Consider the following 19,603-nt stretch of genomic DNA (forward strand, 5'->3'; position numbering starts at 1 on the left):
CTTCTGGTGATAAATGCACAGACACGCCAGGCTTCCCGATGAAGGATGGACAGGCTGCAAACCCCGAGCAGGCTGGCAAACCCAGGAGGCGGCAGCTCTCCGAACGGGCTGCGCGGCAGATCAAACTTGCACCCAGCTGCCCGGCGGGCGCTCCGGGGTGTCGGGAACGGGACGCCCGTCCCAAGGGACTTCCAGTTTGTTCCAGGCACGTTCCTCCCACAAGCGCGCTGGAGGCTCAGAAATGAGTAAGGTGGTAACTTTAGTTATTCATGGTCTTGGGGAACTGCTCAACCTGCAGCGGGTAGGACCTCCAGGCCACCTTCTCGCAGCCAGAGGACCGCACAGTCCCCACTTTCCCAAGTCAGCAGGGTAACGTAGAGGTGCAAGAGATGCTGGTTGGGAGGAGGCCCGTAAAGCAGCAAGCGCAACGGGACACAGCAGGGAAGCACCAGCAGGGATGAGAAGTCAGCTGGGGTCACCCTTGCCACAGCACTGGTGGAAATGGGTCACTGGACATCTCTAGTCCTACTTCCCGTTCCAAGCAGGACTATTGCTCAAACCAGGTCAAGTTGGCCCTGACCGCATCCAGCTGCCTTTGAAACCTCCAAGGACAGAGCTCCCCGGGCAGCAATACCCTCGCCGGAAAGAGTCCTTCCCTGCTGGCCAACCTGAACCCTCAAGCCAGTTTGTGGCTGCTGTCCGTGGTTAAATCACCTGCCACGAGCAAGAAGGGTTTGGCTCCGTCATCTTCGTACCTGCCTTTCACGCGGTTGCTGCCAGATCCCCCCTCGCCTCCTCCAGGGCAGACTACGCCAGCCCTGCTCCCTTCCCCTCTCCGTGCAGCTCACGGACTCCAGGCATGGACACCATCACCCTCCACTGAACCCTTTCAGCTTCTCCACCTTAGGAGGAAGCAGCGCACCCAACTATTTATCCAAGCCAGAGCCAAGGCTCAAAAACTGATGGTACAAACCCTCACGCACGCACAGGAGTCACGAAGCAGCAGAGCTGCGCCCAGGACACCGATGCAATCTTACCTAAGCTGCTGCCACAGAATAGCTTTGGCATCGCCCTGCATGGCACCGGCAGCCGCCAGGACTTGCGAAGCCAATGCCGTTGCCCGTCTGCCGTCCCCCTTGGTGTCACTGAGCACCGCAGCACGTGCCTTCGGAAGCGTTTCTGGGCAGACCTCCTCTCCAAGGGGGATGAGCATCCCGAGGAGCCCCTGCCCCAGAGCCCCCCAGAATCCGCAGCAGATAAACCCCCATATCTCCCACCCCCAGCCAAGCCGCTTTCAACATCCGCAGGCAGGGCTTGAATCCATCGGGCAGCTAGGACCTGCTGCGGAGACGGTCCTCATTTCCTGAAGGCGAGAAGCAAAGGGAGCCAGACTGCAGAGCAGAGATCAAGGAGGACGAACTCAGAGAAGGCATCGATCGGAGGAAAACAGGGAAGGACGCGAAGTGTTCAGAGGCTTAAGCAGACACACACTGATCAGCAGCAGCAGGAGAAGCAGGAGTCAACAGCGATGTTTTGCTTTCCACTCGTGCGGCAGAGCTGATTGCCTGCCAGTCCCCACACGAACGAGCCTCGTATCGCGCGGCCACTCGGAGGCATGAGCAATTTGTGCCACGCATCCAGAAGTGACCTCTCCTCCCTGTGGATCACCTCCTTTCTTTCGTGGCTATTAAAACCCACAGGTCAGCTACCAAAGGCTCTCCCTGAGCCGAGAGGAAGGGAAGGAGCAGTCTTGTCATCTTGGTATCACACCCAGAAAAACCTGGCAGCAGAAGCCCACAGCGTTCACAATTCAGAGCCCAGTGTGGATGAAAAAGACACGGACTGTTCTGGGGAACCAGCTGATGGGAATTAAGGATGCGCTTAGGCTCCCACCCATGCATGATGGATGGGACAAGATTATTTATCAGCATTTCAGCCTTCAAGTGGGCAAAGGAGGAGGATCCAGGAAACTACAGGTTGGTCAGCCTCATCTTGGTCCCTGGGAAGGTGAAGAACCACCTGATGCTGGATACCATTTCCTGATACGGGAAGGACAAGAAGGAGATCAGGAATAGTCGACGTGGATTTACGAAGGGGAAATAGTGCTTAACCAACCTGACAGCCGCCTACGATGAAACGATGGGCTTGGCGGATGAGGGGGGAGCACTGGATATCGTTTACCTTGACCTTAATCAGACTTTTGACACCGTCTCCCACAACACCCTCACAGACATGCTGATGAAGTACAGACTACACACGCGGTCAGGGAGGTCAATCGAAACCTGGCTGAACCGCTGGGCTCAGAGGGTTGTGATCAGCAGCACAAAGTCCAGACGGAGGCCGGACACGAGTGGTGGCCTCTGGGGTCGATACTGGGGTCAATACTGTTTAACATCTTCATTAATGACCTGGGTGACGGGACCGAGCGCAACCTCAGCAAGTTTGCAAACGGTACAAAACCGGGAGGAGCGGCTGATACACCAGAGGGACCTCGACAGGCTGGAGAGATGGGCAGAGAGGAACCTCGTGAAGCTCAGCACAGGGAAGGGCCACGTTCTGCCCCTGGGGAGGAAGAACCTCAGGCACCAGGACAGGCTGGGGGCCGACCAGCTGCTGCAGAGCAGAGCTGCTCTTTGGCAGGATGAACATGGACCGTATTTCCATCAAGTCGCGCACTTCCACCTTGCAATCTTTTTGATCCATTTTTTAGTAATTCTTCTGCTTGGCTATCAGTATAATTTCCAGGCAAAGTCGATTCCCATAAGGCTCTTTCTTTCGCTGCAGCGAAACAGTGCACAAGCACACAGGCTGGCCCTTCTGTTAGGGCCCAGCTGACGCGGGAGGAGATGGTGTTTCCCCAAGTGAAAGCACACAACCCACATTCCCTGGCAAGCAAGTGTCAGCAGATCGATGCTCCAGTTTCGCCACTGCTCCTGTCGCGCTTTTTTCCCAGTACCGTAGGTTAATGCTAAAGCAACCATGAGTCTCACTTTAAGCATCCCACACAAGCCAGATCTTAAACCAGTTCTTCAAAGTAGCTCCTGTACATTGCAGAAAATAACTTGCACGTTTTTCTCCTTCTGAATCTGCAAACGTTACACGCTGACCTCCCCCAGGTTAAATGTCACCCTGCTCCACGGAGGCACTGCGGCAGGACACGCTGTTCCCGATGGGATGGCTCAGTAGAAGGACAGGAAAGCTACTTCTGCCTGTCCAGTTTCCAGCATTTCCTTCTCCACATTCCCAGGTGTTCAACACCGTGCGGGGGAACGGCCGGTTTCCCTGCTCAGCTCTCGTCCGGTTGCACTCGCGGTGCGTGTGGAGCAGCTACATCCCCTCCTCGACCACAGCCCCCACGGGGCACGCTCGCTGCCAGCTTCTCCGAAGGGACGGGACGCCGCGGGAGGAGACGGCTCCCACGGGGCAGAGCCACGCGAGCCGGCGCAGGAACGCTCTGCCCGGGCAGGCGGGAGAGGAGCTCCCGCGACGGGGCCGCTTGCAGAGCAACCGCAGCTCGGGAGCGGAGTTCAGTGCGACGTCTTGCTGGCGGCGAGAGGAGACTTAATCAAAGCCAAAGCCCGTTTGCGCTGGCAGCTGGTCAAACACGCAGAAGAGGCCATCCTGCCCCAAATTGCTTACGGTTTGAGACAGGGAGAAGGCTGTCTAGAGGTATCGCGTGTCACGTTTGGGATGACTGGATCTGCCAGGCTCAGCTCGCCTTCGGGCGCTCAGCTGCCTCGTTAAGGGCCACAGGTAAATTAATTCCTTTCAGGCGACTTCAGTCAGCCGAAGACAAGTACAAGATTTATAATGACAAAAAGGATGGCAAATGGAAATCTATGGGAATTCACTTAGCACCGTGACCTGGGTTTGCCTGGAGCTTTGTGCAGAGATGCAAACAGCAACCGCGGCTCCCGAGACGGGAACCCGTGCTCACTCCCGCCTCCGCTCCCCGAGCAGGGAGCACGGGAACAGCTGCTGCGACGGCACGGGGGCATCGCCGCCCTCCGCAAGGCCGGGTCCCGCTGCAAACCGGGGCCCCTCCGTCGCCTGCCACGTGCCCCAACCCACCCGCTCCGGCGGCAGCTCCGGGCTTCGCGTGCAGCCTGCCCCGCGGCGGGCTCCCAGCCGCGCCGTTTCGGTGCCGGACGCGCCCCTCCGCCGCTCACCTTTGCCCAGGTACACCATCCCGTACTCCCGGCCTTGCGGGGTCTTGTACTCCACCGTGAAGCACACCTCCTTCCCGATGAGCTTCTTGCGCAGGAACTCGCGGGCAGGAAAGCCCCAGGGCTGCAAAGAGAGAGGTCGACGTGAGCCGATGGGCGTCAAACGCAGCAAGCGCTGGGAAGCCCAGAGAGCATCCCTCGCCACCGCGGGGAATTTACGCACTCTTCCGTGTGCGCTGCCTTATTTTAACACGGTCCTGCAGGAACACGCACTTGAGGCTGTTTGCAGCTAACGAGCTTGCAAGGGAAATGACCCTATTACTCCACAAGAGAAATAATGCTGCTCTCCCCCTCCTTCCCCACTAGGAAGGGGTCGGGATTTATTTTTCCAGCAGGCCTCACGCTCCTCTAGGCAGATGGCTCTGCCCCAGGGTGGCTGGGATCACATCCACTCAGGAGTGGACACTGTCCAAGCGCTCCTGGCAGGGAGAAGAGAGGCTGTAACACGGTTGGAAGAGGATCCTCTAGCCTCCTCCCTGCTCCCTCGTCTGCACGAGCTCGGCCAAAAATAGCTGGCCGAAGTCCACGAAGGCTCCTGGACCAGACAGAGCACAGCTAGGGCCGCCCGCGACGCAGGGAGGCTGGACGGAGCAGAAGACATCCCACCAAGCTGTCCCACCTCCCGGGACAAGACGGGCTGCCTGGCGGCCAGCCCCCAGCTCCCCACTGGAGACCAGGGAGACGCTCAGCCAGAGGAAAGCCCCACTCCACGGCGGAGGCAGCCTGTGGAGGAAGCCGTCCGCAGGAGAGACCGTGACGTGCTATGGAACAATCAGCAAAACGGACAGGCGTGATTTTTGAAAGCGTGACATTTAAAGGCTGAAGCAGTGTGCAGGAGATAAACTCCCCAGGCAGAGCAATGAGCCGTGCGAGAGCTCTGCGGCACCCCAGGGCCGGGAGGACGGGGGCCAGGGCCAGGGACTCCACCGAGTCTTTGCAGCAGCCAAAAATCCCGGCGGAGCGAGCTGCGAAAGCACCAGCTTCCTCCAGTCCCTGCGAATCCTGCCCAGTCCCTTCTGTGGAGGTGGCTCCGGGTCTTCGCTAATGGAAGATCTCTGTTCCTGTCCCGGCCACGTGCGTCACTGTAGAAGGGCGAGAGAGGAGTCGTCTGTCCCCAAAACCACCCTTCTGGGCCAGAGGAGGCTGAAGTCCAGAGCAGGACTTTAAACCCATTTAAGGGGCCCCTTCCTTGGTGCCACACGGACTCCCAGCAGCCGTGGGGACAGCCGGGATGCACGGCCTTGGATGCCATCTCACCGCCCCGCTTGCTTCAGAGCGGGGCAGGGAGGCATTTTGCAAAGCAATGTTCTCCAAAACTGAGCGTTAGCTCAGGAAGAAAAAATGTTTGCTTCATGAGAAAAAGATGAGGCTGGAGCACTTCACCTAGAGCGAGGAGGAGACACACCTGCAGCACTCCAGGTCTTCTTGCTTCGGGCACGGGATGAGTCTCGGCCAAGGGAGCACAGCCACCTCCACGCAAACTCTGCGCCTCCACATCCACAACCCGCTGCAGCGCAGCGCCCCGAGTGTCGGCACTGGCTCCCCTGAGCCTGACACCATCCAGCCACATGCCTTATCGCCAAAGCCGAGACGCGTCCTGAACGCCGGCCACGCTCAGCGGCCACGGACGCAACGGGCTGCGGGAGGCCGGGCCTCGCGGCCACCTGCTGCAACAGGCAGCGACAGGCCCGCGTTAGGAAACTTAATCCTCTCTTGCAAAAGCTGAACCGAAGGCACCTCGGGCTGGAAGCGGCACCCGACGGCCCGTCACGCCGAGGAGGCCATGGGGGCTGCTAGATGCATCCCGCCCAGCTCGGCGCCCCGGCGGCCGGAGCCCTCTTGGCCCCGCAGAGGCGCTGCGTTAGCGGCACCTCCGGTTGCAACGCGACGACCGCCTTCAGAAGAGCCGGTCAGCACCAGCGTCGGCCACGACCGGCCCGAGGAGGAGGAGGAGGAGGAGGAGGTTGGCCACGACCGCCGCTAATCCCGAGCCGAGGGCAGAGGTTCCCGCGCTGCTAGCCCCGCGGCACAGCCCCACAGGCGAGCACGGGGAGCCCCGAGCTGTGCTCGGCTGCAGTTCCCACGCTCAGGGAACCGTCAGGAGCGATAACCGTACCTTAAGCGCTAGGGTGCGACCAGACTTCAGCCTTTCGTCCTGCATGCAGAGCCTACACTGGCTCGGCCAGCGTGATAAAGCACCAGGAAAGCTTTTAACCGCCCTCTGATTAATGCTCCTCCATCTAAAGCCAATTAGGTGCCTGCTCCAGTGACACCTAGGATGCATTTCCCTCCTTCGGGCCCTCCTCCCCTGGAGACCCGAGGCTGAAAATTAGCAGGGAAGATTTACTCGAGGCACCGGAGGTGAAACTCGTTGCAGCGCAGCCAGGGAGCAGGGAGCTGCTCCGCCACGGGTGAGCGGCGAGACCTGCCTCCGGGCTCCGCGGCGCGAACTACCCCCATTCCCCCCTCCCAGGTCCATCTCCTCTCCCGACGCCGGGGCGCCAGCGCTATTTTGCAGAGCGGCCGCCACCGGCCCTGCGTCTCGCGGCCACCCACCGCGTCCCTCGCTGCTCAGAGAAGGAGGAGGAGGCACCTACCTCGTCCGGGGTGTCCTTGGCATCCGGCTGCCCCGCGGCCGCGCGGCGGGCGAGGTTGCCGGCGCGGATGTTGCTCAGGTTGATCTGCCGCTCGGGAGGTGGCCCGCCGCGGGGCTGCCCGCGGACGATGATGGCGCATCCCGAGAGCACCTGCGGGGAGGCAGAGGGGCGTTAGCGCCGCGGCCGCGAGAGGGGGCAGGTAGGGAAGAGACTCCCTGCCGTGCTGTCGCCTTCCACGCACCCCTGCTCACACCCCCCACCCCCGGCGGGATCCCACCTCCAGGGCACTCTGCACCCGCGCTGCAGCACGGCTGCATAGCGAACCGTCCTGCAAAGCACCAGTTTTGCTCCAAACCCAGTTTTTTCAATCTCACAGGAACGTAACACAACCAAGCACCAGGAGCCAGCTGCTGCCAAAGGCTCTACACAGTCCACCACGTCCCCACACCAGCAACTGCTGCAGTGGGGAGTGACGAAGGGGAGCAGCTGGGAGGCCGGAAAAACAAGAGGTGGCTGAACCGAGTGTGGAAAAGGTGGTGGCAGACGCTGTCTGCCCCGGCGAGCCAAGCAGACATAGCAAGGATTTATTCAGGCGACCAACAGCCCGTGACTGCCACTGCTGCCCTGCCAGGAGCAAACCCCGAGCATCCATCTCCGCAGCAGCCTAAGCTTCGACCCTCTCCTTCGGACAGGGCACGAGCCAGCGCCGGCTCCTTCCCCACGAGCCATCAGCCCTTCCAGGAGGGCAGCACGCTTTCTGCGACGCGACACCCTCGGTGCAACGCTGGTGCTTGCCTCACACCTGCGTCCTACCACCGTAAAGCCTTCTAGCAGGACAGCGGCACTAGGACTGTCAAGGGCAGGCGTGCAAGGGACAGGGGCTTCCAGGTCCAACGCTCTGCATCCAGAGCGGCTCCGACGACGGAGCAAGAAGGATGCCCACAAAATCCCGACAGACCAGGCAACCGCTTCACCTGTCGAATTTACAGCGCGGAGGAGCCCCGAGGGGAAGGCAGACAACCGCGGGACCTGGAGGCGAGCGCACCCAAGTCCTTGCGACCCCCAGCAGCCCGCTCGTCGCGCGCACGCGGGATTCGCACGGCGTCCCGCACGCTGAACACCGGCTCGCGCAGCCGCAACGTCGCGCTCAAGGCTTGCGCCGCTCCCCGCGGGCTTGCACGAGAAGAAGCTTCAAACAGGTTGGGCTGCTCGGCATCTTCCAGCGCTTGCACAAACCCAGCATGCAAACCCAAGTTTCCTGGGCTGTTTTCCATGCCCGGCACGTGCCCCAGCCCTGCACCTCCCTTGCGCGCAGGGCACCTCTCTCGCTAGGGCAGCGCCCTCCCAAATTCTCCAAAAACCTCTCCCGGGGGACACCTTCGCCCTCGCTTGACGCCGCCTCAGCCCCGCTCCGCAGCAACTTATCTTTTTCCGAATCGGGTGCAGGCAGCGCGTTAGATCATACACGTGCTGCCTTCTGCCTGCAGGCAGCTGTAGCGCCTCTTCTGCCGCACGCAGCTCTGACGAGCTTTCAGGCAGTTTCACTTCTTTCTCTCCAGGACCCAGCCAGGGGCTTAAAGAACAGCAGCAAACAGGAGTTGCAATACATAGAGGTGGCTAAAATGCAACGGTCTGGTGCTGAGGTGCAATTCTGGTACTGCAGCTGCTGCATGCACTGAGCTCTCTGGCTTGGATACTCCATTTTTAGCCTTCTTACAGCATTCGGGCAAGCACTGCGTTGAACGAGGGTCACACCATCTCGGACCAGATGATTTTAGCTATCATCATTTCCTTTAAGATATTCATCAGAGGATTTAACCTGCTGAGCCTTGCTAAGAGCAAAAGGATTCACAGCAACCGATGACAAGCAAATCCCATACTGCGCTTGCTGAAGTTTTACAGCATGCCGAAAAGACGAATTTCCAAAGTTGTGTATTTTGGAATCATTCCCTGCAAAAACGTAAAAGAGTCCAAATGCTTTCTCTAAACGTTCAAAAGCATTTCTACAATCTGAAAAGGTAAAATAAACTCCTCAAAGGTGGCAAGCACTGAAATGCTCGTCTAGAAGTTTAACCGACCCACCAGGTCACCCTAAAAGCTCAGGGCCAGCTCCAGGTGAAGCAAGGGCCAAGTGCACTGCCCTGCAACGTGAGCGGGTTTTCCAGAGAACTCAGCCCAGCCTTTTCCTCTCAAATAGCACCAGCTAAAGGTTTTGCAACCCCTCTGCTACGTGACCCCACGAGGGCACAAGCCCGGAGCCAGCACGGCCAGACCAGGTCTCGCGCGCGGTGCCGAGCCCCGGCTCACCCTGCCGGCTTCGGAGGGGCTGGGGGTGAGCTACCTCCGTGCAGCGGTGCTCGGGCTCTGGATCAGTTCCCCGGGCATCCACCAGCGGGGCTGCTGCCGGCACCATGCCCACTAGGAATTGCGCTCCGGGGATGCCACAGGCAGCTTCTCCTCCAGGAACTGGTCGTGCCCGGCCCCACCTCAGCAGGGATCATCTCAACGGCCCTGCCGGCCGGTGCACACAAGGCTGCCGCACACCAGCCTCCCGGGAGACATTCGGGATGCACTGGAAAGCGGCGGTGCCAAATGCCTGCGGAGAAAGCGGCTTTGCCCAGGCTGCAGGGTGCAAAGAGCAGGCTGCAGCGCAGCTTCTCCTTCGCAGGGGCGGGAAGGCGCTGCAGCCCATCCGATGGGTTTTGCTCAGCAGAAGGACAACGCCTCCGACCCAGCACGTGCCGCAAGCTCCTTCACACCACCAGCGGTGAGAAAACCAAGCCCACGGAGCTCCCCAAACGCTAGCCCTGTCCTTGCAACGCCGCGGCGCAGGAGAACGGAGACGGCCGCATGCGCTTGAAGTGTCACTCCAAGCGTTTCATCTGGGAACAGCCGGGGCTTTGAACTAATGTAAGAATTAAACGCTTTTAACCTCGCTCTCAGGATGCGCTCTGCCTCCAAGTGCCAGGAATACAAATTGGAGGGGGAGATTCCCGCACAGCCTCCCGGATCTCCGGAGCGCAGCGTGAGCAGCCGGGCTCCGCGCCGCTGGGAGAGCTGAGGACGCGACACGGATTTCACTCCCGGCGGCCGGGATGGGGCTCGGTCCGCATCGCTTCTGCGCGATCGTCAGGGACTCCTGACCTGCCCCGGAGGTCTGACGGCCCAGCACGGCTCTCGGGGCGCAATCCTACCTAGCGCCTCGCGCACGGCTGCGGCACGAGGGCGATCGAAGCGCTGCCACGCAGCGATGCCAGCTGCCGGCAGGTCCCTCCAGCGAGGTGCTTTGTGCAACGCTGCAAGGACCAAAGTCCTGCAGCCGGGAACGTCGGGGGCCTCCGCTCAAGGCAGCTACGGGCAGAGCAGCAGCAGAGCAGTGCCCGGCCAGCAATATCTGCAAAGTGACTGCTTCAGGGTCACACAGATAAACCTGCTGGGAAAACCTCCAAAAAAAACAGAGATGCAAACTGGACTTCTCCTCCTTGTGCCTGCCTCAATTACAGTAACCAGCACGATCCCGCCCAGAAAAAAAAACAAGGTTTTTTCAATAGTTCTGTCTCTTCGCAAGGCCACAAGCTGCCCATTTATCAACCGCAGCATCGGTAAGGCCAGTTATAATTTCCCTGCAAGCTACGTTTGGTTTCCTGCCAGGCAGAGCAAGCGTAGCGGGGATCGCTCTGTTCCCATTTAAAATGGTACTGGCTCTCCGCACTCGTGATTGATGCTGTTGAAACGCTCGCAGAAGAACTCTGGATTTCGGTATATGCAATGGCTTTCTGCCTACCCGAAATCCCCACCGCGGCTCCGATCGCATCCAAACGCCAAAGCGCTCGCATCCCGTTGCGATAGCTGGCGGGATCCAGCGCAGAAAACGCTGTTGCTGCCTCCGCGCATCCGGCGAGGCTGGGGTTTGGCACCCGCACGCGAGCCCACACGGAGCCATGCAGCCGTCGCGTCCCACCAGGGACACGTTCAAAGTTGACGCACGGACACTGCTAGAGACGCTCACCCACAGCCCGGATCTCTCCAGGACCACCGGCACTGAGCTGGCCCAGGCTCCCCCTTTCCGGGGCGGCAGCTTGCGTGCCGGAGCTCCGGCAGCACTCCGGGAGGCAGGGGCTGTCCGAGACGCCGCAGCTCCCACCTTGCCGGGAGAGCCCCAGCCAGCTCCCCTCGCACGTCTCCCAATCCGGCCACCGAGGGAAGAAGCTTAATCGCACGCGTTTCAGCTGCAGGAGGCCAAGCAAAGCTCAGGCGCATTTCCAAAGTCCCGGCTGTCCTCCCGCGGGAGGAATCCCACTTGCAGACGGGGGTTCAGCTCGCGTTGCCCTGATTTTTCCCCTCTGCAAGCACAGCAGATAGGAAAGGGGAACCCCGCGCTCGCGCTCCGGCTTCACGCTCTTTCCAGTCTAGCTCCCGGCACGCCGCAGACAAGCCGGCTTTCGGGACGGTTTCCCTGCGAGGACGGAGCCTGCCAACCCTCCGCAGCCACGAGACGAGGAGGGCGAGCGCTCCCGTTCGGGCCGTGACCTCCGCTGCAGGACACGCCGGCACACGGCCAAGAGCCTGCCTCAAACGCAGAGAAGCCGCCCCGCTCCTCGCCGGCGCGGCAGCTCTCCATCTGCTCTTTCATCACCTCGCCGCGTGCTGGGAGCGGATCTCGTTTGCCTGCATCTCAGCTTCCAAAGACCCGGCATGACATTTCAGCCAGGCAGCCCGCTCTTGCCGCGAGCACGTTCTCTGCTGAGCAGCACTGCGAAGTGCTGCCTTCACTGCCAAGCAGAAGATCCGAGGAAACTTCACTCTTCATCGCAATACTTCAGCGACTCCAGCCCGCCTAGGCGCAGAGCCAGACCGAGCCGGGCTCCCACTTGCGCCTCCATCCCGAGAGCCCGACGTGCCCAGCCACGTGCCTTACACCACCCGCTCGACCCGAGCGGGGCTTCAGCCCCATCCGCATCGGCGACGACGCGTGGGGATGCTCCTCACCAGCAGGAGACCTTCCAGGAGCCACCTCGCGAGGTGGCACCTCCGCTGTCTGCAAGGGTCTGGGCAGGCGCAAAGTGCAGAAACGGCTCCGGCCGCTTTGATTACCCGTCTGCGAGGGATCGCAGTGGATGAGGGTCTTGGGTGGGAAGATGATGCAACGAGGGTCTGGATTCAATAGAAAGCCATCAAGGAGCAAGAAGGTGGCTTTCTTTCAAAGAGTCAGCACAAGCTCAAAGACTCGGGAAAGCATCGAGAGCGTCGGAAACCAGCAGCCTGCGAGTGCCGCTGGCTCACGCCAGGACTCTCCAAGCAGGGAACATGGTCACCAGCAGTCCCCACCCCGGGTCCCCTGGAAGGACGCCGGGACGTCCCCGGGCCAACTCTCCAGCCCTTGCATTCGCCTCTGTCCCCCCAAGGGCTTTGAACATGGGCTTGCCCTGAACATCCGCTCGCAGCCCAGGTCACGGTCAGTCCCCACCTCGAGGAAGCAGATGAAATGGTCCCCAAGGGGCTGATCGGGCCACCCCTTCCTCTGTCTTGTGTCCCATCTGCTCCGAGAAGGAGGCCTCTGGGGACACGTGGCCCCTGCCTTCCTTCAGGAGAACGTTCCCCATCTCCTCCATGTGCATCCATCCTCCAATGAGAACATACTTGGACAGAAAATCAGAGACCTCTAACGAGTTACAGTCCCAAACGTGTTGTAAAAGCAGATGGACACATGAAGGACTGAGCCCCAGTTCAGACCTTGCAGGAAAATCTAACCAGCTCCCCAGCGTTGGACGGGGGGGACTTCCAAAGCACCCAGAGCTGCTCCAGCCAAGGAGAGGGTCTTACGGCTCCGTTTTCGTAAGACGCCTCTGCCACCTCCTCCTGGGCTTCTCGGCCAGCATCTCCATGCCCATCCGAGCTCCAGCAGCTTCCCCCAGCACCCTCTGGGACTCCCCACACTTCTGCCCCAGCTCCTAAACCCCCAAGTCTCCCCGAGGAAAGACCAAGTTTAACAAGATTTGTGAACCATCTGCATATCTCGGCTGCCGCTCATTCCTGCTTGCACGGGCTCAGCCTCTCTCCGGCCTCCGCTGCATGACCCGCTCCCGTCTCACGTCTCCCATCTTGCATCCGGGGCAGGGCCGCCCGTCTCCTGCTTCCAGCAGGACAACGCCCACGCGGATGCTACGCATCTCAGCGCAAAAACACCTTCCGGGCTTTCCAGAAGGAAGCACAGTTTAAGTGGCACCCCCGGGGACGAGGGGCAATAGCGACAGCAGGCCCTGCCGCGGTGCAGGCTCTCCAAGCCATGCTCCTGCAAGAGCACGGCCAGGTCCAAACTCCCCGTGACCCCCCCCGCTCCGGCCCCACGGAGCGGCGCAGCGGGATGGCAAGGGCACGGAGCAGCGGCACAACCCCCCATTGAGCTCGTTAACCCCCGGGCAGCGATTTAAAGATTCCTCACAGCCGAGCGAGCCGCACCAGGCTGCCACGTGCCAACGGGCTCCCGGGAGCAGGCAGCGATTGCAGGTTACCGACAGCTAAAAGCTGTCATTTTCCCAGGATTGCATCACAAACGAACGACATTCGACACATCCACAAGCGCAGGCTCTTCAGCGCCGACCAACCGGAAGAGCGGGATGAACTCAGCCACGAAATGGAGCACGTTTCGGTAAGCCCTGCAAGGCAAAGCCGCCCTGCGACGCTGAGCTTCCCTCGCTCCTCCACGAGGACGAGCCCCTCTCCCAGCTCCCCAATCTCCAGTCCCTCTCAAACTACACACGTGCAGCTCTGATTTCAGGGAAAACATGCACCAGAAAGGGGCAATAAATAAATATTAAATATAGCTCCAAGTTCGAAAGGTTGCAATGGGAATCACAGCCACCGACTTTCCCGCGTGACCTCTGATGGGGAGCGCTCTGCCGGGCTCGGCTCTGCCGGGCCCCTCTCCGCTCCGGCTTGCTCGGCGAGGGCAGTGCAATGGGGTCAGCAGGCTCTTGGCCACAGACAGCCCCCCATGTCCCGAAGCGGAGGAACGGGCTGCAGAGAGCCAGAAACCCCCACGTCTCCAGGGGTGCCCAGGAAAGCCGGCCCCGTTCCCGCAGGGAGCAGGTTTGGGGTAGGTGCTCGCCCCCAGCGAGCCCTGCAACGGCGAGGAGCCAGCAGCAGGGCTGGTCCCTCGGGGCCACCCCACCCGAGAGGACATCCTGGAAAGTGAACGGGGAACCGGAGAGACCGGGGAGGGGAAAAAAAAAGCCCCAGAGATGCCGCTTTCCTTCTCGAAGGGCTGGGGAGAGCCGCGTCTAGAGGAGATGCCACCTGCAAGGAGGGCTGCACCCGGCAGCTTCTCACCAGCAACGAGTCCCACGTCTCCACCGCGCCACGGCCCCACGGAGCAGAGGGAACCGCAGGACGCTCCGTGTGCTGCTGCAAGGCACAGCAGCGCCCAGGGAATCCTCCGGCAGCCTGGGAACCTGCCAGGGGTCCTGGCTCGCACCTCCCAACGTGCATCTCGCCTAGAAGCATCACCCTAACCAAGACGGTCCTTCCTCCGCGCAGGAAGGGGCTGGGCTCCTTGGATTCATCCTCAGCGCTGCCGATACGCCGTCTGCATCCTCAAAGGCATTTTGGCTAAAGTCAGGCATTTAGGCTAAAGTTACCCATAAAGCATCACCTTCCCTGCTGCACAGGGCAGCCCGGCGCCCGGGCCAGCGTCCCTCCTCGCCGCGCCGCCAGGAACGCGCTCGCAGCCGCAAGCCGGGCAGCCCAGCAAGCGCATCTGTTGCAATAAAGTTCGCCAGGCAGATTTACACTACCACAAGCAGCAGATTTCTATTTTTTAATTAAGCAGAGCTAATTGGTTTGAACTCACAGCAGCGTCATCGCGGCCTGGAGCCCTGGGGATGGGCCGTTACTCACTCTGAGCTGGTTCACGAACCAGGCTTCACCTCTGAGCGCTTCACCCAGAGCAGGCGGCAAAACCGGCACAAGCACCCGCTTGTAGGCGCGGGCAAAAAATTGTAAACACTTCGCATTTGCTGAAGCCCGCATAAAACCAGATGCAACCCTTTTGCACACACCCCGTCGGTTCCTGCAAGTCCTGCCTGGTTCCCACCTCGCCGCACGACCACGGCGCCACGAGAAACGTCAGGGAGACGCCTGGGACTTCGCCAGCCATCCTGCGAACGCGGGGACTGTCCCCAAACCCCAGGCCCGCGGTCACGGAGCGCTTTATCCCCAGGAGCCTCTGTCCTCTGGCACACTGCTGCCCGCCGGCCCGCAGATGCCGAACGCCTTACCCCAAACCGCGCAGCAGATCCATCAGCCAGGACGGAGCCCAGCTTCCCTCGGAGTCAGGCTGGCACGAAGCAAGAAGCGAGCCCGCATAACGACGCTTCGAGACGCCAGCGGTCAGACAAGATTTACATTTTTCCTCCCGAATACTCCCAAGTTCTGTTTAACGAGCACAAGAAAACAGCATGAAACGGGAAGCGCTCCTTGCAGCCGGTCAGCGGGAAACAGCAGCTCATCAAGCTAACGCTAGCTGAAAACCAAGTCCTCAAACGTCCAGTGGCACCAAGAACCCAACCCTCGCCACGGCCCCGACGCCGCTCGTCCCCGCGTTGCTCTCGCCTCGCCGGGCAGCGGACGCCACCGGAACGGGCAGAAAGCGGCGTTTCCTTGACCGGCTCCAAATTCGCTGTCCGTTAACCCCCTCCCCGGGCAGGGCCTGACCCCAGGCGCCGCTCCCAGACCCCGAGCGCTGCCGGTTGCCGCTCCGCAACAGCCTCCGGACGCGGGGTGGCTGCAGAGACGCTGCCCGCCGGCAAAGCGGGTCGCGGGAACCCTTCTGCGCCGCTAGCTCCCCGGGAGCATCCTGGGAACGCCGGAGCCGGCGCACTCGAAGCGGGGAGAAACGCCATGGGCAGCTGGCTGCTGCCGGGGGAGCTTGCAATCCTCCACCTGGAGGCAGGTCTGGCTCCAGCTGAGGTGCAAAACGAGCTGAGACGTCATCGCTAGAGGAGGAACCAGGAAGTCCAGAGCTCCGACTCCGCGGGGCTGCCAGGCTGCGGCTCGAGCCGCCGAGAAAAACTGGCTTTTCCATGCTTCCTCCGTGCCTCCCCCCTGGGGCGAGCTTCCGCGAGAGCGACGCATGGCACGGAAGCCCGTCGGGGCCGAGGGGCTCCCGCTCCGCCGCTTCGCGCGGTTTCCGTGCCACGCCGCTGCCCGAGCGCCGGAAGAGCGCTGCCAGCGCCGCACGGAGCTGTGCCGGCGGGTCATCCGCGCCGCGGGAGCACGGGCACTGGCAGGCTGCCGCCGTGCCCGGTCCAGAACGCTTCCCCCCTCCCCAATTCCCGGCAGCGCCAAGGATAAAGCGGGGAGCTGGCTGGCACGGCTCGGCCCCGACCCAACCGGTGAGGACGCGGGATCACGGTGCCGGTGTTAAGGCCATGCGCCGGCCCCCTGCCTGCAGCACCGGCGGGAACAGGCAGCCGGAGCTGGGTCCTCTCCGCCAGCACACTGCTTTCCCACTCCCTGCATCCCCCCGGACGAGGGCCGCTGCAAAGCAGAGGGGGCTGGATCCGGGGCACTGGCGGGGAAGGATGCTCCGGTGGCGGCAGAGGCAAGGGAAGAGGCTCCCGCAGTCACTCCGCAGCCGAGCGTGCTGGGGCTGCCTCCGGGTGCACAGCTCCCCCCGGCCCCGGCTCCAGTGGCGCACGCGGCCGCCGGTGCGGGAAGCGGAGCGAGACCTTGCGGCAGGCTCCCGAGAACTTTGCCACCCCACAACCACGTGCGAACAGAGGGCCCGCGGCAGAGCCAGGACCGGCAGCCCGCCAGCACCTGCGCTGCCTCCCGCTGGGAACAGGCCTTGATCCACCCCCCCCCCCCCCAGTTCCGGACCAGGACACCCCCGTGCCGGAGGCCCAAGCGCTGCCCAGCCCGGGCGCCCCGGCCTTCGAGCCGGCCCTGGCGGGAGGAGCGACACTTCGCACCCCAGCCCGAAAAGCGCTGCACGGGGCGCCACGTGCCGCAGAGCTCGGCTCCGGGACGGAGGCGGAAGCGGGGGGGACCCCGAGCACGGCCCCCCGCCCGCCAGGATGGGGAGAGAGGGGGCAGCGGGGTCCCCCGGCTCCGCGGGGGGGAAGAACCGGGGGCGCGGAGCCGGGCAGCGAGGGGGCTCCAGGGAGCGCGGGCAGGTTTGGGGGGGGGGGGGTGCAGCGGCGGGGCCGGCAGCGGGTCGGGGGGAGGCTGCCGGGCCCCGGTGCCCCCCGGTTGGGGCAGGAACGAGCGTGCCGGGGTGCTGCCCACGGGGGGTGAGAGCTGGGCGCAAACCTGCCGACGGGGAATTTGGGGTCCCGCGTGCGGGGAGGGTGGTGGCAGGGAGCAGTGTACGGGAAAGGGGTGCTGGGGACGAGGGTCCGGTTAACGGAGGAAAGGGGGGGGGAGGCCCGGTGCACGGGACAGGGCCGGGGTGCAGCGGCGCCGCGGTGGTGGGGGGGGGCAGGCCCCGGGGCTCCGGTGCTGAGGACTGGACGTGGGCGGCCCAGGGCACCGGAGCGCGGCTCCGCGCGCGGGGCCGGGGGGGGAGGGGGATCCGGTAGGGAAGAGGCCGGCGGGCGCGGCCCGGTACCGGGCGGGGGGAGCGGTGTCCGCGGGCGCTCGGCTCTTACCATCTTGACGATGCCGCGCTGGACGGCGAGGGGGGGCGCGGAGCCGCCCTGCCCGGGGGCCGACACGGAGGCCATGGCGGGGCGGCGGCGGACGGGGCCGAGCAGCAGCGGCGGCGGCGGCGGCGGCAGCGGGGGGGGCGCGGACGGAGCCGAGCGAGCGCGGCGCGAGCACGGAAGGGAGCCGAGGGGCGGGCCCGTGCGGGAGGGGCGGGGCCGCACTGGGGGGCGGGGCCTCTGTCCCGCCCCGCCCCGCCGCCCAAGCCGCGCAGGCGCGCGCTGCCCTGGCCGCCCCGGCCGCCGGCCAATCGCTGGCCGGTCCCGCCGCCGGCCCCGCCCAGCCCCCCCGCGCGCCGGCCAATGGAGGCGCGCGGCGCCCCAGCGCCGGCCCGAGAGGCCGCCGCGGGGGTGATGTCACGGAGCGCCCCGCCTCCCTCGGCGGGGGGGCGGGACTTCCGGGGCACGCGGCGCCAGGGACACGTAGGCAAAGGGTTGCCCGGGCTCCCACGTGTCTCCCCGCCGGGCCGGGGGCGGGGCGGGTGAGAAGAACGCCACGCCCCCTCCGTACGTCACAGCCCTTACGTCACAGCCTCCCGCTCCGCGTGCAGCGCCGAGCACCGCGGGCGCTTAGCGGCGCCTCCGCCGGCCCCGCGGCCCCGAGGGGAGACACGCGGGAGCCCGGGCAGCCCTTTGCCCACGTGTCCCTGGTAAAACCCGGTGAAACATCCATAACCCACCGGCAGCATCCGTGTTGGACGGCATCCGCGTGCACCGCGCGTCGGCGAGGCGAGGCGACGGAGCGCGGCCCGAACGTGCTGCCGCGCGGCCTTCGCCCTGTCCTGGCAGCGGGACGTCGGCGTGCGGACGGAGCCAGCCGCGCTCCGGGAACGCATATCCACCCCGGCCAGGCGCTGGCGCCAGCATACGGACCTGCCGCCCCACGCGGAGCTGGGTGCTCCAGGACAGGCCAGCCCGGACCTCCGGAGGCGTCGAGGCTCGCTACTGCTTTGCCCTCAGCTCTCCTGCCCCGAGCCCCTGGAGCACGGCGGCTCACCTCCTCCCCGGGGATCCGCTCCTAAATCCCAGCCCGGCGGCTCCGGCTCAGGCTCCGCAAGCAGGACCGGCCGTGGTGATGCTGCCGGTCCTTCCCGGCTGGAAGCACTTGGTGGCCTTTGGGATCGGTGCCGGGGGGGGGGGGGGAGGGTCCAAGCTCCCTGTGCCCCGCGGCACCGGTGGCACTCACCTCTCCCGGCTCGGAAGCCGTCAGCCCGGTGCTGAGTCGTGTCGCTTGCGGGTGGAGGGCGCTGCCTCCTTCCTCCCCATTTGCACCCGGCTGCTCCTTTCTGGCCGCTCCCTGCCAGTCCCAGCCCTCGGCGGGATTTAATTTTCTTGCTCCGGCTTCTTTTATGATTGTTTATTTATTTGTTTTCTCTCCTCTTCCACCTCCTCCCCTTTTTTTTTTTTTTTTTTAATATTTTCGCGCCGTGATTCATGAGCCCCCAGATGGGCAATCGCGCTCGAAGGGCAGGAAATCATTTCCTCTGCCAGAAAACCCGGCAAAGCGGCTTCGTTATCTTGATTTACGGCATTTCTGGGCCTGCTCCTCTCCACACCGCATTCCCGGAGGGAAGGAGGGCACGGGAAAGGCTCCCCCTGCCCGTCGCCGGCAGGGCTCGGATGCTGGGCTCGAGCGCGGAGGCTCCGGTGGCAGCGACGGCTCATCCCCCCCCTCCCGGCATCTCTGGCTCCGTGAGCTCAGACCCCATCGTGCAGCCCAAAGACCCAAATGCTCCCTGGGTGCTTGGCTAAAATGGGTTTGCTTGCTTGGCCGAGTGCTCTGGGCTTTTGAACTTTAGCTTTTTAACTTGCTTTCCGTAGGAGAAAAAGCTGTTTTTCTTTCCCCAACCATCCCCAGCACGTGGTGGGGAACAGGGGTCGCGTAGCCCAGAGGGGAGAAAACCCAGAGAGACACGAAACGCCCTCAGATATTAAACAGGGAAGGGAATGGCTCCTCTCCCCTTTCCAGGGACGCCCCTCCATGGATCCATGTCGCCGAGCCCCGGGAGCTGCGGCACGGCCGGGGCAATTTGGTTGCTCCGGAACAATCCCACAGCCGCTGCCGGCTGTGGTGCAA

General features: G+C 63.2%; 1 protein-coding gene across 1 annotated transcript in view; it reads right to left on the minus strand.

Annotated features, from left to right (window-relative positions):
* Window positions 1-17,618, minus strand: part of SND1 (staphylococcal nuclease and tudor domain containing 1) — a 149,475-nt gene extending 131,857 nt beyond the window's left edge. The window contains exons 1-3 of the mRNA XM_067317608.1: window positions 17,473-17,618; window positions 6,824-6,973; window positions 4,170-4,290 (exon numbers count right to left, since the gene is read on the minus strand). Coding sequence (XP_067173709.1) covers window positions 4,170-4,290; window positions 6,824-6,973; window positions 17,473-17,547 — 346 coding nt within the window. The 5' untranslated portion in view covers window positions 17,548-17,618. The remainder of the gene's footprint in view (window positions 1-4,169; window positions 4,291-6,823; window positions 6,974-17,472) is intronic.
* Between the last annotated feature and the right edge of the window lie 1,985 nt (window positions 17,619-19,603).

The sequence above is a fragment of the Apteryx mantelli genome, chromosome 1, assembly GCF_036417845.1.
Source record: "Apteryx mantelli isolate bAptMan1 chromosome 1, bAptMan1.hap1, whole genome shotgun sequence".
Lineage (NCBI taxonomy): Eukaryota > Metazoa > Chordata > Aves > Apterygiformes > Apterygidae > Apteryx > Apteryx mantelli.